The following is a 16,249-nucleotide window of genomic DNA, read 5'->3' on the forward strand; positions in this document are numbered from 1 at the left end:
TCCACTTTCTCAGAAGACATACCACTCCTTTTTCTCAAAATAGGCATTCTCCTAGATAGATAATACTCTTACATCTCCCCTTTCCCAGAGGTCTATTCACATGCACGCATTCTTCTGAATACCTGTTGTGTCAAGTATTACGCTCAAGCTAAAATGCTGAATACATGTGCACATAAAAGTCTTGTTTAGAAAATCTTTATTTGGAACAGGTGTGAGCTTCCTCTAGGTCCTTGATAGTCAAATCCCTTCCTTGGGACTGTAGCATCAGCATCCCTTGTTTGAAATGAGGAATCTCAGGCCCAACCCAAAAGCCAGAATCTGCATTCTAAAAAGATGACCAGATAATTCAAATTCCCTTTTAAACTTGAGAAAGCACTGCCCTAGAAGACTGATTTCACTGACAACACATCCTGAGCAGAGTTCCAACAGGATTTCACATCTGACCAAAAAGGGGTCCTAGAAACTAAATGGAGGTAAGCACATCCCTGATTGTGTTCAGATTGGAAAAGTGAGATGTCTGGCACTAATACCATTGAAAGAAGCACAACAGCACTTGAGAATTCTCTCTAGTTTGTGTTTATTAGTCTGCATAGTGACTTAGATCTTCCAAACACTGGGGAACCCTCAGCCCCATTAGAACATAGGAATGCAAGTTAACTTGTTTCAATGCCTGTTATAAAAAACAAATAACCCTTTTTAAAAAATCTGATTTAACACATTTTTTATTTCACTTTTTTCCATTTCTTTATAAAACAGTCATCTCCTCACTAGCAGCTCTCTCCCCTAAAGTGGGGGAGGGGGGGTGGAGGAGGTTGGACACCTCCAAAGAAAAAGGGAAGGGGGAGAAGGGCCCAGGGTTACCTCCTGAGGTTCTTCTGGGCCTGTTTCAACAATGTGTCAAAGTCAAGAGAATCGAATTTACTCTTTACAGGAGCAGGGTCAAAGTCTTCCCGGTTGGAGTCTATAAAAATAGAGACAGACATCAAGGTCTGTGACATCCCTACCACAGGGTCCTCAAATAGCCAGTCTCCTCCCACCCCAATAATGGATGGAGATAGTATAACCTTGGTTTTTAAGTCAAAGAGAGAGCCCTCATTTCTCCTCTCATCCCACCACCCCCTAGGTTCTTTGTCACATTAAGTATTAGGTCAGTTCCATGAAAGAGAGCCCCACTCTCAAAAGGTTGGGAGCCCTTCTGGGAACAATATGAAGTATACCAAAGCCTCGGGGTCTCTTCCACTCACCAAGATCAGAATAGCTTCTCTTGCAGAACTGCCTGCGGCCCCCAAAGCAGAGATCAAAGGGCTGTTCATCTGCCTGCCTCAGCTTGTGGCCACTCTCGATGGCTGCAAATGCCTCCTCAGCATAGCGGTAGGTAACGAAACCATAGTTGTCACTGGTGGGGAAGGTGAGGCAGAGGCTAGGATGCCTATTTGGGCACATGCTATGGTGAAGAAATACTTCCCAGGGTATAGAGAGGGACTGGGGTGGTTCTTCTCAGTCCCCAAATGGCCAGCCCTTTGACTGTGGGAGTGAAGGGGTCATCCTACATTACCTAGCACAAAGAGCAAGGGGGAAAGACAAGCATCAAAGTAAATGGACGGGACAGAAAAGACATTCTGACCTTAGGGCCCAAGCTTACCCTTGGACACGGAAGTGGATAGTGCACTCCTCAATCTCTCCGAAAACAGAGAACCTCTGTTTCAGTTCTGACCTTGTCATTCGGCCAGGTATCTTCCCAATAAAGACCACTCTTCTCTCCTCCTATGTTGGAACAAGAAAAATTGACACACCATGAACCACGGCAACTGCTGTAGAAGATTCTCCAAGCTCCTGGCCCAAGGACAAGTCCCATCAACCCCCCAAAACCCGTTCCTCTACTCACTATTGCACGCTCCTTCTGCAGCACCCTCTGCCTTTGGTAATGGTCATGTGAACGATAAGAACTGTACCTGATATGAGAAGAAGGTACCAACCATCAGCCACCACCCCCCACCCCCCGACATTAGGTAGCTCAAATCTCAGAACTCCTCAGGCATTTGCATCCCAGATGCACAATCTCCCTGATCGTATACTATACTCACCGCCGCCTCCTGTCACTTCTCCGTCGGGGGGATGGGGAGCGGGACCGGCTTCGAGAACTGGATGACGAAGATGAGGAAGAAGAGGAAGAAGATGAGGAGGAAGAAGAGGAAGAGCATCTTCGGGAACGTCCAGAGGAACTGCAACTGGATCTGGAGGATAAAGGAGCATGCAGGAATGCTGGGAATGGTGCAGATATATTCTACTTACCTCGCCTTGGACCCATCCTTCCCTCCCAGTCAGGAAGGTCAAGCCCAAAGGCAAAGCAGAGCAAAAGAGTTCTAGAAGAACTCCACAGACGACCGAACTGAGGCCCTCATGAACTTTAGATGTATCTGGAGTGTTTTAGTGTTTTGGCACAAATCACACTTTCAATTATGCAATTAAAAACAAAAATATTTAACAAGTCAGAGTGAGTGAAGAAAAATAAATGGAGACTCAAGAGTTAAGGGGCTGGGCCTTAGGTCTTACAATTAGCTGGGGGTGCCAGGCCTGGGTCTCTGGGTTCCTGCTCCCCTAACATGTCTCACAGCAGTGCTGCGACCATGGTGTAAAAGGAAGGTGACTTGCTAGACCTGTATTAGAGATCATTTCTCAAGAGGCCATTCTGGTTCCAAAACCAAGAATTCTTATGAATTAAGTAGGAAAATTTGGATCTGTTACTGAGAAAAATGTACTGTCAGAAAATATATGAGGTCACAGTAACAAAGGAACTGCCCAGACTCTTTCCTCAACAGATGATTAGAAGAACTGCCATTAACAACCCCCTATCCCACCTTCCGACAGCCCACCAAGAAAAGAGAAGTGAGGACTACTGATACAGTACGTGACAGATTAAACATGGGTGAGATCTAACCCTAATGGTCTCCCAAAGGCAGGGTTGGTCAAGGAAGCAGGAGACCTCAGGGATATCTCTAACTCAAATAGAGGACAGAAGCTATCTTCTCACAGCTTGCCTCCTTCAGTAATCCAAGAAAGGGCGAAAATACAAAAGCCAAGACAGAAGTGGAAGCCTTAGAGCCTGAATGTATCAAACTCAATGTGCAAAAGCTTTCAAAGTAAACTGGAGGAGAGCACATGGACTTCCTAAATGAAGAGGACCTAACAAGGCATCAGAGCTCACCTTCGCCACCTCTTGTGTGGGGGGGAGAGGGACCGGGACCGGGACCGGGACCGGGATGAGGAAGACGACGATGAGGATGAGGAGGAAGATGCTTCGCTGGTCCGGTTGGACCCAGAGCTGACAGAACGGCTGCTGCGGCCACGGCAGCCCTGCCAGCCCCGGCTTGGGGGACTGGCTGACCTGCAGGCTTTTCGGTAACAGCGCACTGACCGCTGCTTGGCTGAGGGCTCAGGGGGAGTTCTACTGTTCATGTCATTCCGGCAAGGTGAGGCCTCAGGGGACAGCAAGGTGGATGGTGCGAGGCAAGGAGCTGGGGGATCTGCCTGCTCACTGCTAGTCCTGTGATCAAGTGGCTCCTGGGAGGCAGCTGTGCGTGGGGGCAGGGGGGTGACTGGGCCCAAGGACAAGACAGGTTTGATGGTGATGTCCTGATGGCGTTTGACGTTCCATCGGGAGCCCACCTCTGGAATGACTAGGGCAGGCGTCTTTCTCGGGGGAGTCCTGCTCCGGACACAATAGTCATGGTCCCCAGAGCCCACATGGACTGGACTAGGGCCACGGACCCCTTCTTGGAGGCGGGTTGCAGCTGGATGTTTGGCCTCTGTAACTCCTTCAGGCTTCAGGGTTCCCTCCTGGGCGGTGGACTTAGGAGATTTGGCTTTGGCCAGCAGTGAGACAGCAGCCAGGGGCTTCCATAATTGGTGGGGAGGGGTAGCTGGAGGGGTGAGCCCTGTGAGGGGAGGGAGGATGGAGATAGCAGGATGAGATCCGATTCTACACTTCCCAGCACTGCGTATATAGGCTCCAGTGACCCCCACTTCATGTCACAAAATACACCAACAACAGTCAACAGCCCAAATTCTCCCACTGTTGCAACTACTCCTACCCTCAAGTTTCCTATCTTGAAGACCAAGTAATAAAAACCTAGCCAAAAAAACAAAACAAAAAAATACCCAGCCAGCTAGGGTCCGCCTGAACCCCTCAACCTCTCACTGCCCCAACCTAGCTAGTGACTGTCTCCTCTACCTCTCCATTCTTAGACCCAGCCCTTCCCCCTAGTACTGCTTGACTTCAGGACTGCATCTTGCCTGGACTCCCATAATCATCTTCCAGTGATCTCCTACCTCAGGCTTCACATCCATCCACCTATCTCTTCTACATTCCTGCTACAGGGAGCACCCCAAAACCAACTGCTTCTTCAATGCACAAGATGAAGTCCAAACAACATGGCATTCAAAGTTCCCGTAGTCTGACCTCCTACTTAACCACTTGAGCTTTATCTCTTGCTTTAGTTCTGCCCACCACCCCCATCAGCCAATACACTCCAGCCAAACAACTCACAATTCCCCAAAACATACCAGGCTGGTTTTGTTTCTTCAGTTCACTCCAGCTGCTCATTCTCTTTAGAATGCCCCATCCCCTAAATCTATCTGATTGATATCAGTGATTTTCTCAAACCTCTGCTGCAGGGATTATACCTTCTATATATAACCCTCCCCTCACTGACCCATTTCAGACCCCACTATAAACCACAAAGGCTTCTTTAACAAATAACTTCTGATACTCAACATGCTCATTAGTTTATACATCTGCTCCCTGGACCATGAGAACCTCAAGGATGAGGATCATATCTCTGTATTCCCAACACCTACACACACCTGGTGCAGAGCAGGCTCTATAAACATTTGCTGCACAAACTAATCAAAGGCCGAGTTCGCCACTCTGAACCCACCTGCCACGTTGGCCAGTTCTGGGGCTTGTAACCGGTCTAGGGGCCTCTTCTCCTGGGGAGTGTCAACGCTGCTGGCGGGGGGGAAAAGGGAAAGCCTGGTTCATTGCCTCCTCAACATCTTGTACATCTCTTTTCCTCACAAAGCAATGAGAGAGGGGTGTGTGCAGAGAAGAAAGGGATGCACAAACTGTCCCTATCACTCTCCTCCAGCACAGAAGGGCTCTTTGTGACTGTGATGTAGGCTGGGTCTTAACTTGGCTCTGTTCAATTCTAGGAGGCAGGCTGGCTATGACCTTGAATCCCCACCCCCACCTCCTTTAAGCCAGGAACCTTGCCCACCTAGCTTAAAACCCAAAATCAATGTGGATGGGAACATGCTCAGCAGAACAGGATACGGTACCATGAACATGAAAAATGAAAAAAGGCCTCTCAGTGCTGGAAGACTGGGGAACAAGGATGTCCAGGGTGCCTCCTCCATGAATCAGGAGAGCCCTAGCATGAACATCTTCCCCTACTTGATTTTATACCATTACCAGTATTGAGCAAGCTTAAAAGTCTATTAAACAAAAGAAAGAAATCCCCAAAGCCACGATGTGCCAGAAGATAAAAAGCACCTTCAGGACATCTGGAATCCCAGACTGGCATCAGCAGAGAATAGTACACATCCTCCTACCTCACCACCCAAGACTGTGTCTAGTAGTGATGGGCTGAGGGGGGCACGGGAAAACAGGGACAGACTCTAAAGCTGACTAAAAGTCCCTGCAACAGAAGCATCCAGTTGACAGTCCTGAAGTGCCGGCCGGCTGCTGACCAACAGCTGTAGGGTAACTCGCTCATGTCTCCATACTCACCCTGAGTTTCCTACAGCCAGGCTGTCAGCAGGAGCCGGGGGAGGGCACTCCTTTTTGGCTGCAAAGAAACCAAATTAGTTAAAAGGCCAACCAGATGTTCCAGATTGAGGTGGACAAAAGGGCTGGCTTGGAGACCCAAAGAAGGAAAATCTACTTTACCTATAGATTTCACTGGGCTCTCCCCAGAGAGGTCCACTCTCTCCTAGTGGGTACCCAGGTACTATTTTTAATCATGTCTCTGCTCACAGACATCTGTTAACTCCTCATGAATCTGCGACAGAGTCCAAACTTCCAAGCCTAGCATGCAAGGTTCTACATGACCTAACTTTACTTCCTGGTCTTGTGGTCTACTTTTGTTCTACACTTACCATATTTTATATTTTCCCTTGTACTATAGATGCTTGTTACTAAATCAGGAATCATTTTAAAAATTTTCCTTCCCAATTAGACCATAAGCTCCTTGAGGATAGGACACAGTACCCTCTACAGCATCTAGATCCTTGCTTTGTACTGAGAAAGCTGAGCTACCCCTTGCCTTCCAAACACACTATACACAGTCATTCCTGTACCTCTGCCTTTATTCACCACACAGACCCCCTGTCTTCAGAATCCAGCTTGAGAGCTACTACCTTCTAGAAAAATGTTCCCTACCAACCCAACCCACTTCAATCTCCACATCCATCTACTCTTCGTAATTCTTGCCATGCTGTACCACCACCCCTCTCCCTGGCTTAGATTGTATTGTAGATGAACCTTGTCTCCCCATTCTGACAGGAAATAAGATTAATTCTCTGAGACTGCCCCTCCACCACTCCCTTCCTTCCATCTAAGCAACAGGGCTGGGCCCAAATTAAATAGCAACAGAAAGGGGTTTAGCGTAGCTACCCAGGCTCCTCACCTTCGGATTTCTCAAACTGTTCCAGCAGACTGGACAGGTCCGAAGCCTCAATTCCTGTGGAAGCACACCACACAGGATTGGAGACAGAAAACTCATCTTATAATTCCCAAATCACCTCACTTCTCCCTTTATGCTCCCCCTACCCACTGTACTAAGTAGACTAAGGCAGGAACACAAAGCAGGAAGGAATCAAACAAACTCAAGAGCTCTGCCTCTCAGGAACCCTCCAAACAACCTACCTTCCAAACAACCAAAGCTCAGCCCCGTCAAGGTAGTTTACCTTGTTCTACGGAGTACACTCACCATCCAAGCCCCTTGCCCTTTACTCACATCAACTAAACTGTGTGGCACTTACCAATCTCACTGATGAAGGCCTGTACCACGTCCTCAGGGCCTTGAGTACGTGGGGTAGGCAGGAAGGAGAGTTTCCTTAGACGGGCTGGGTGGACAGCAGGCAGCTTAGATATAGTGCTCTGCTTTGGTGTGGGTGTGGAAACAGCCTTGGCAACAGAAGAGAGGGGCTTCTCCCTGGGCCTGGCTTCTTGGGTCTCAGGCTTTAGCCTCTCTGACGCAGGCTCCTCAACAGCCACACTCTCAGCGGACAGACATGGTGGAGCCTTGATCTGGGGGCTTTGCACTGGGGAGGACATCCTGTGTTTCATATGAGGAGATGCAGGCATGGACTTGACCTCTACCTTGGTGGGCTCTATTGGTGGAGCTCCCTGGCCAGCTGACCCAAGACAGAGGGGAGGAGCCATTGACCCAGGAAGTACACTTTCAGAAGGACCAGCTGGACTGCCACTGGGCTCCACCTTGGGTGGAGGAGCAGCTCTCCCAACAGATGCTAGAGGCAAAGGAGGTGGTGGCAAAGTAGGCCAGAATGGAGGGTGTTGCAGCCCTGGACCCCATCCCAAGGGCCCATAGGCACAGCTGGAGCTATAAGGTGGGACTGGGGCTGGAGGAGGTACCCAAGGCACATTGCAAGTGGGGGGCACAGCATAGGTGCCAGGAGTACCAGATACCAGGGGCACTGTTGGTGGGGGGGGCAGGCAAGGATAGCCAGAAGGGGACACAGGGGGATAACAAGGCCAAGGTGGCACCGGAGCATAATGAGTATAGGGATCAGGTGGCACTGGCCTCATAGACATTGGAAGACTGGGAGGCTGCAGTGGTGGTGGGGGCAGACTGGGGATCCCTTGCCCACTTGTAGGAAGGGGCAGCACGGGGGTCAGGCCTAGCCCACCTGGAGGAAAAGGCAAAGCAGTGGGCATTGCGGGAGGCATGGGCTGCACAGGAGGTAGAGGTCTTGCTGGTAGTGGTAGCTCTTGGGATGGCACCTGCTCAATGGTAGTTGAGGCCACAGATTTGCTTACAGGTGGCTCAGGACTAGAAGAAGCAGGGCTGGGACCCACAGGCACAAAACAAGCCTCAGAGGGAACCTCAGGACTTCTCTGCAGAGTTGTCTTCTTGGCAGGGGCTGGTGGGATGACAAGACAAGGGATGTCTGCTAGCCCTGTGGGAGTCTCTGGGAGACTGGGCCACTTCCCAGCTGGGGGCTGGGGACTCCTCTCTTCTGCCTCTGCTTGGCGCTGTTGCCTTCGTCGCCGGTACTCTGACAGGCTAAGAGGCCGAGGTCTGGCTTCCTGGGTTGTGGTACTACTTTCTACCTTCACAGGACCCCCAACCTCCTGGACTTCGGGGATGACAGCCTTTAGAGGGTCCAAGGACTCTGACTCTAGAAGGAGCCGGGGAGCTGGATTCCCCTGGACTGATGACATTGCACCACGTCTGGGATCAGATGGCCTAGACTTAACTAGCACAGGATCAACTGGAGCCAGGTCACTGGGAACAGAGTCAACTGGTGCTGAGTTAGCTGGGACAGGGTCACCTGGTGGCAAGTCATCTGAGATGGGAACAACCACTGTAGGGTCAATTTCTGCTGAGTCAGCCAGAACTGGGTCAATCAGCACTGGGTCAGCTGGGAGAGAGACAACCAGTTCTGGGTTTGCTGAAGCAAGGTCAACCAGTGCAGGATCAACAGGTACAGGGTCAGCTAGAACAGGATGAACTTCAGTGGGATCAGTTTCAACAGCGTCAAGTGGCATGCGGTTGGCTCGAGCAGAGACATGGGTTGGAACAGGGTTGGCTTGGATGCTGTCAACAAGGTTGGAGTAACGGTCTAGAGGATCTTCTTTAGCACAACTAGCTTGCCCAGCACTACTCTCCAAGTTCCCAGAGCTAGGTTTCTCCAAGGCAGCTGCCCAGGCCCGAGCCCAAGCCCGGGGCTTCCCTCTACTACGAGGAGGCCCAACCTCTTTTTGAGGTTCCTCCTGAGGCACATTTCTTGCCTGAGAGGTCACCTCTGTAGCCATGGTAGGCTGCCCACGAGAAGATGACCTCAGCCTCCTGGTATAGCCTTCTGCACAGGATGCTGGCTGTTCTTTGCTCTTCTTCTTCCTGCCCTTTCGAGCTCTCTGAGAGCTCAGCATTGTGTTGGCTGGTGTGTTGTGAGTCTCCTTGGGCATCATTGGCTCCATGACCTCCCTGGGCTTCAACAAGCAGACTGACTCTAGCTTTTCCTGGGAGTCCACTGACAACCTCTCTTTCTCAGGGCAAAGGTCTTCCTTGGGCACAGCAGCCTCTGTCTCTGACTCCAGCGTAGGCATGAGTAGCTTCAAAGCTGGACTGGCCTCTAGTGAGTCATCCAGGAGCACAGGCTGGGGTCTGGTAGGGATCTGCCGTACCACAACTGGGATCTCCAGGTCATTACCAGCTGTGGCTGCCTGGCCCACTATCTCCAGCACCACACAATCCTCAGGCAGTGTCAAATCATCCGGCTGCTCCTGAAGCTCATCCTCAAGTGCTGTCAGGTGGGTGAGGTTGGGCAGGCAATAGGGATGCATGGCCCGTACCAGCTCACTCAAGGAGGAGATGCTCTCGTCACCAGCTGCTTGCACTGCCATCTCTGAGGCTGAGGTTTTCTCTTCCTCCTTGGGGCAGGCCAGGTGCATAGGAAAGTCTGGGATATTGCTCACGGAGTTGTCAAGTTCCCCAGCAAGCATCTGGCCACCGAAGTTGGCCACCTCCTCCTCCTCTTCCCCATCACTACGCTGCTGGGGAGGAGGTGATTGGCCCCGGCGAGCTCTTGACCTTGAGGATCTCCAGCTAGGAAGCTTAGGGGAAGAGGTTTCTAAGAAGGAAGGTGGGGAAAAGTCCCAAGGAGGATCTGAGAGAGACATCTCAACCTGTGAGAAAAAAGAGAAGCTGCAAGTTTTCTCCAAGGATACATTTTGCCAGGCCTGTCTCCACATACTCCTCCCTCCTGGGAGTCTCTGAGGCTCCCTTGGTCAGGCTTACCCCACTCACTCTACTACTGCCTGTGCTGGGCCCCAATGTGTCAACCGGGGTGATGAGGTCACATTCCGGGGGTGTCCGGGAGAGAGTGAGCAGCTTGTGCAGCTGAGAGAAAGGAAAAGACTTGAGATGAGTGCTTCACAGCCATATGAGTAGGCCCACAGTTGTGGCTCTAACCTTTGCACCAACCACACACCCCCTTCCCCTGGTCCCACACTCACAGAGGAGCCCTCCCGAGGTGACACAAGTAGTTCTGAGTCAGGAATGCTGTCAAACGGAGACAGGTTCTCGGAATCTGCATTGTCCAAGATCTCTGTCAGAGCTGTAAGTAGTGACACTTCATTCTGGTCCTCCAGAGATAGCCTGCTCTGCTCCAGAAAGACAACAGGAAGGTCTCACCATCATCCCTAATCATCTACTGGCCAGTGAGAAGGACTGAACACCAAGGGAAGCAGGCTCAGTTCAGCTCAATTGCCAAAGAGAGGTCTAAAGGATGCCTGGGTAGCTCAGCAGTTAAGTGTCTGCCTTTAGCCAGAGAGAGATCTGAGTGCAGTGCAGAAAGCATGGGCTCCAATCTCATTGTCATCTCCCACCTCTCTAGTGCCAAGAGGAGCCTATCAGAATTGAGGCTTAGGCTTATGTTTCATATACTCCTTCCACCCTCAGACAAGATGTGGGATGCTCAGCAGACAGCCCTTGGCTAGGCTGGAATTGGACTCAAAATAGACTAGAACCCTCTGGACATGTGAGATGAGGGCCCATGCAGCAGGAAAGGCCTTAGACTATTGTTCAAGCCAGCTAGGGCATCCTCACATGGGACATGGTCTGGCAGCCTACAGCTCCAACTCTGAGACAAAAAACACACTTCAAGGACTTGGTTTGGGTATCCAGGAACCAAGATCCTGGGAAAGCAGAGCCACTGAGCCATAGCCTAAATGCACAGCTCCCACCCAAAGACCTTTTTAAGCCCAGCCCCAGCTCACCTCCCCAAGGCTCCCAAAATCCTCAATGAGGGAGATGAGGGAGGCATCCATGTAGCTCTGCATGGTCCCCAGCAGTGTCTCATCCTGCAGTATCAGCTCCTCCATCTCCAGGTCCTTATCCCTCAGGCAGGGGCCAAGCCGAGACAGACTGACAAAACCAGAATCCTCCCCTTCCTCATGCAGCAGCACCTGGGACAAACAGGATTATCAGAAGGGCATGAAAGCTACAGGGCATGGGACTTCTGAGGCACCTGTGTGATAGGCTCTGTAAACCGTGTGCCCAGCCCTCCACCAATGGCCCCAAACTCAGCAGGAGCCCCACCAAAGCCAAAAATCTGGACTTGCTGGGCAGAATGAAATACAACCCATGAGCCAAAGTACCAATCAGGATGGCAGTGTTCAAGGACCTTCTTCTGGGCAAAAAAAGGTTTGGACTCCATCCAGAAACAGTTGGAGCCACACAGACGGTTATTAAATGAGGGAGTAAGAACATCAAAAAGATCAAGATTGTTCAGAAAAGTTGTCTGCCGGTAGTGGTAAAAGCAGATAGTCTGAGGGGTATACCAAAGGAGAGGTGGTCAGTGAGGAGGCGACTTCAGCTCCAACCATCTTACCTCCCTCAAATCCTGCTCAGACCTCTCTTCCTTGCTTAGCTCAAACCCTACCTTCTTCAAGAATACTCAGGTTCCCCAACCCATGCTGATCTCTCCTCATATCCCTGAATTCATTTGTCTCATAGCACTTATTTTTCTGGCAAATGTGATATCCCTTGCATCATTACTAAAGCTGGATTCTAAGTTCCTCTGGGGCAAATAACCCTTTGTACCATACTAGCCTATATCCTTCTTGAATCTTGGAAGGGTTTAAACATTCACACTTCAATCAAACTTTTATTTTGAAGGCCCTACAGTGTGCCACTCAACTTCTCAATGGTAGTTCCAAAGAAAAAGTCTCTTCCTAACTCTAACAGGACCACATGAGCACAAAAGAGAAAGCTTGATTCAGTACATGGAAAAGCCCCACCCCAACTCTTGCCTGAAAATTAGCAACATCTTTAGCCTTGTCAGGCAGGGAGCCTCCGCCCAGGCCTGTCAAGAGTGTGGGCGTGGGCGGGGCCAGAGGTAGCTAGAATGGGGCTGGCAAGGCCAGAGGCCAGAGCCAGGGGTATCTCCACTATACGAAACAGATGAAAGCCAAAGAACAGAAACAAATACAGACAAACCAATCCCCCCTCCCCTTCAGCACCAAAGGGAAAGTTTACACCTCTTCCAAGGGAGGAAAAGAAAAAAGAAAAGGCAATAGGTGTGACAGTATCCCCATACCCACGCTCCTAATCAAGCTGAAGAGTTCCAGTGCCCAGAGAGGAAGGCTAGATACACTTTAGGAGGCCAAGTCCAGAGAGGAAGTGAAAGGTGGCAGGTTTTAGGCACCAACTCCTCCCAAGCCTTCACAATCCTATAATTACAACTAGCAGCTGAATAGCACCTGGCTCAGCAAACACTCTTGGGTGAGCAAGGAGGCTGCATTTCGACTTGTCCTGCCACCTACCTGACCTAGCTACTGGGCCAGAATCTTACAACAATGTCCAGCTCTGAGAACTACTCACAACCCCCATCAGGAAGGTACTGGAGCCCCAGTCAGAGACATACCCATCTTCCCCTGACATCATCTATCCCTCAATCCCCAAGAAGCACAGCTCTCAAGACTACCAAGATCATCTAGGGGCTAAACCCGGTTAAAAGAGAGCGAGCCACCAGCATCTCCAGCTTCAGCAACCTCCCAACTGGCTTTCCACACCCAGTCTTGTCCCTATAGGATTCAAAACCAACTACAAACTATTAAGAATACACAACTGATAACTTTTTGAGACCCTCCCTAAACCCCTCCAATGGCATCTTACTGCTCTTAGCACTAAATTTAAACTCCTTAAAATAACTTCGAAACCCTGGTGTTGGGCAGCCCTGGTGGTGCAGCGGTTTGGCGCCGCCTGCAGCCTGGGGCGTGATCCTGGAGACCCGGGATCGAGTCCCACATCAGGCTCCCTGCATGGAGCCTGCTTCTCCCTCTGCCTGTGTCTCTGAATAAATAAATAAAATCTTAAAAAAAAAAAAAAAAAAAGAAACCCTGGTGTTCCCCACTAGGCACTTCTACTCCAGTGTGTGTCCTCCTACCACTTGCCTCTCTCTACACAAGACACACAGGTCTCTAAGTTTCTTTTTTTTGTTTTAAGAGATTTTATTTAGGGGTACCTGAGTAACTCAGTTGGTTGGACATCTGCCTTTGGCTCAGGTGGTGATCCCCAGGAGTCCTGGGATCAAGGCCTACATTGGGCTCCCTGCTCAGCAGAGTCTGCTTCTCCCTCTGTCCCTCCCCCTGCTTGTGCTCTTTCAAAGAAATAAAATCCTAAAAAAAAAAAAAAAAAAAAATTTTATTTATTTATTTCACAGAGAGATAGAACCAGTGAGCACAAGCAGAGGGAATGGCACAAGGGCAGGGGAAAAGTTGCTCCCCAAGCTAGGAGCCTGACTCCCCAAGCAGGGTCCTGGAATCATGACCTGAGCTGAAGGTAGATGCCTAACCCAATGAGCCACCCAGGCACCCCTTGCCATTTCTTCAATAAACCTTGTTCTCTCCCACTTCAAGCCCTTCTCGCACTATTTCCTCTGATGAAAGCCTCCCTCCCCCACCACACAGACTTCAAAAGTCTCAACTTAAAATGTTCTTTCCCAGACCCTGCAATGTAGATTACTACTGCTCATTATGTAATCCCAAATATGCTGCACTTTCCTTTTGTCCCACTCATTATTTATTGTCTATCCCAATAAAACCATCCTAGAGAACAGGGACTATGTGTGGCTTACCACAGCATCCCTTCTGTCTAAACACAGTATCTCAATAAATATTGGTGGACTAACTAGCTTCCACATATCCACCTTTATGAGAGAGAGGTGAGAGATGAGACACACATAATTTCTCCAGGAGATCCTCTCCAACCCCAGATGACCACCTAAATCGGATTACTGCTGGGTGATGGATCCTTCCTGCCTCTCCCATAAAAGGTGAGCAGTCCCCAAGCTAGGGCCCCAGAAGCGAGAGCTTGGATTGGTTTGCTGGAACCTGGAACGGACATAGCCTGCAGCCTAATTCCCACCTAAAACCAAAACCAAACCAAACTGAACCACCCAAAAGTTTTCAAGGACTTGGCTTAATTAAGAGAGATAACAACAGTTCAGACTAAGTCCTGCCCACCAACACTCTAGGTAGCAACTTTTAAGAAGCCCTCTGCTGAGGAGTGAGATGATAAGCTTCTAAGTACTGAGAAAACCAAGGAAACAGAATCTTGACAGAAGCCACCCCATCCAATAAATGTAGTATTGAATAGTTTTTAAATCTCCTTTTCCCATCCGAGCAAAATTCCAAAGGGCTTTAAATACAAATCACCTCAGTTTATATGTGTCAGTTCACAGAAGCAGGCCTTAGCTGCCTACTCAAAAGAGACGCTGAAGGAAAAAGGGAAGGAGAAAGGATTCCCTTTCCCTAACTTAGTCTTGTCCCACGTATATGTTGACACTCCCCAAGCCCCTTGAAACACCAATAAGGCAGGTCCGCAGGCAACCAAAACGCCAGTGCCCATGACTCACAACCCACGACAAGCCAGTCAGACAGAAGTCGCCACAAGCGTACTCCACAGCCCTTCTACCCTCCCCAACACACCCCACCATCCGCAGGCAACTGACTCCCCGCACATCTGGAAGGTCATTCACCATTCGCTGTTGAGGCGCCGTGAACCAACGCAGGAGAAAAAAACTACTCCCGGACCCTGGGCAAAGTTGACTCTAACAGCCCCTAACCTTCTTTCTAGGCTAGGGGCCCCCAACCGGGTCAGAGATGGCGGGACGGGCTGAGACACACCCAGTTCCCAGCAGTGCGGCTCCAACGCCGATACGAGATGCCGGGCAGCCAGGAGCGGGAGCCACGTGGACATCCCCTCCCCGCCCCCACGTGGACCCGCGGGCCACCCCCCCACCAGAAGCCCAACCCACGTGGGTGCCAAGGCCTCCTAGAGGGGGAGGGGAAGCCGACAAGTTCTCCCGGGAAAATTGCTCTCCCCCCCCCCACGTGGCTCCGAAAAGGCACTGCAGCGCGGTGCTAGCGGCACCCCCACTCGGCATCCTTAGAAAAGAGGTCTTAACCCTGAATTCCAAGTCCGAATCACTGACCCCCCACCACGGGCCATGTTTCCGACACCTGGCTATGCCCTTTCGGTGTTCCAGAGGAATGGCCATAGGGACCCTGTCTCTGCCTACGTCCCTTTAGCAAACAGCCCAGATCCATTCGGCCCAACCCGTCTCCCACAGGCAGCCGGCTTCTCCTCCCGAGCGCTTCCTCCCTTTCCTGTGGCGTCCACGTGTCACCGCCCGGCACACGCCGCTTTGCTGCCAGCCGCGGGCCGCCAGCCAGTCTCTCACCTGCTCCCCGCCACTCACAGAGCCCACAGTCCCATAAGGCGCTTGGCTCCGACTCCCCCGACTGCTGCCGCGGACTCCACCGCCGGGGTCGGGTCCGGGGCCCCCACTCGGAGACGGCGCGACTCCGTCTCTGCGTCCCCGGCGCGCCGCCATCTTGGCCCCTGAACACCCAGCGCAGCTCTGGTCGCCGGCGCCGCCTCGCCCAGCAGATTATGGGAAGGGAACTACAATTCCCGGAAGACACTGCAAGACTACGGATCCCAAAAGGCCTTGTGGCGAGGCCCACTAGCACCTGGGAAGAAGGCCCTGGCCTCGCAAGGGAGCCTGGGAATTGTAGTTGTTTTAAGCGGAGCCGCCGCGGCACGCGCTACAGACCTAGTGTCACGCTTAGTTCTGTGTTCCATGGGGGAAATCTAGTTGGGGAATGCGAGGTAATAATGGGAGAGTTACATTTGTACATCTCTTTATTTTCCTATTTTTTCCAACTGTCCAAACGCCTTCTTATCTGGCATTCTAGAATGCGGTATTTTCCTTTTATCTTAGTCAAAGTGGGCCCGTGTTTTGAATCAGCACCCCCTAGTGGGCACCCGCACTCCAGGCGCTAACCTTCACGTACTTTACTGCGCCACCACCGCTAGTTTAATATTTTTTTTTGTTATAGTTTAATCTTCCTTTATTTCTAGTTTCATTAGGAAATAACTATATACACCACTGTATAAGTTTAAGGCATATAGCATGATTGTTTGATTTACATGTA

General features: G+C 50.7%; 1 protein-coding gene across 6 annotated transcripts; it reads right to left on the reverse strand.

Moving 5' to 3' along the window:
- Nucleotides 1-560: 560 nt before the first annotated feature.
- On the reverse strand, nt 561-15,687 carry PPRC1 (PPARG related coactivator 1). Of its 6 annotated transcripts, none has more exons than XM_072805566.1 (14): nt 15,493-15,687; nt 11,024-11,212; nt 10,262-10,408; nt 10,044-10,145; nt 7,042-9,931; nt 6,687-6,740; nt 5,789-5,846; nt 4,938-5,005; nt 3,206-3,935; nt 2,085-2,234; nt 1,886-1,952; nt 1,643-1,764; nt 1,245-1,396; nt 561-961 (listed from the first exon to the last, which is right to left on the reverse strand). In XM_072805566.1, exons 1-14 carry the CDS (start codon nt 15,643-15,645, stop codon nt 858-860), a joined length of 4,986 nt encoding a protein of 1,661 aa, XP_072661667.1. In that variant the 5' UTR covers nt 15,646-15,687; the 3' UTR covers nt 561-857. The 6 variants fall into 6 exon arrangements, with proteins under 6 accessions (XP_072661667.1, XP_072661668.1, XP_072661666.1 ...); XM_072805567.1 differs by having other exon boundaries at nt 4,938-5,008; nt 10,053-10,145; nt 15,493-15,686; XM_072805565.1 differs by having other exon boundaries at nt 4,938-5,008; nt 15,493-15,686.
- Nucleotides 15,688-16,249: the final 562 nt, after the last annotated feature.

The sequence above is a fragment of the Canis lupus genome, chromosome 29, assembly GCF_048164855.1.
Source record: "Canis lupus baileyi chromosome 29, mCanLup2.hap1, whole genome shotgun sequence".
Classification (NCBI taxonomy): domain Eukaryota; kingdom Metazoa; phylum Chordata; class Mammalia; order Carnivora; family Canidae; genus Canis; species Canis lupus.

Coding starts and splice junctions, on each gene's coding strand:
- PPRC1 (XM_072805565.1), bottom strand. CDS start 15,645: ATGGCGGCGCGCCGGGGACGCAGAGACGGAGTCGCGCCGTCTCCGAGT. Junction 5,847..6,686: donor ACAGTTTGAGAAATCCGAAG/GTGAGGAGCCTG, acceptor GTTTCTTTGCAG/CCAAAAAGGAGTGCCCTCCC. Junction 1,397..1,642: donor ATCCACTTCCGTGTCCAAGG/GTAAGCTTGGGC, acceptor CTTCCCCACCAG/TGACAACTATGGTTTCGTTA.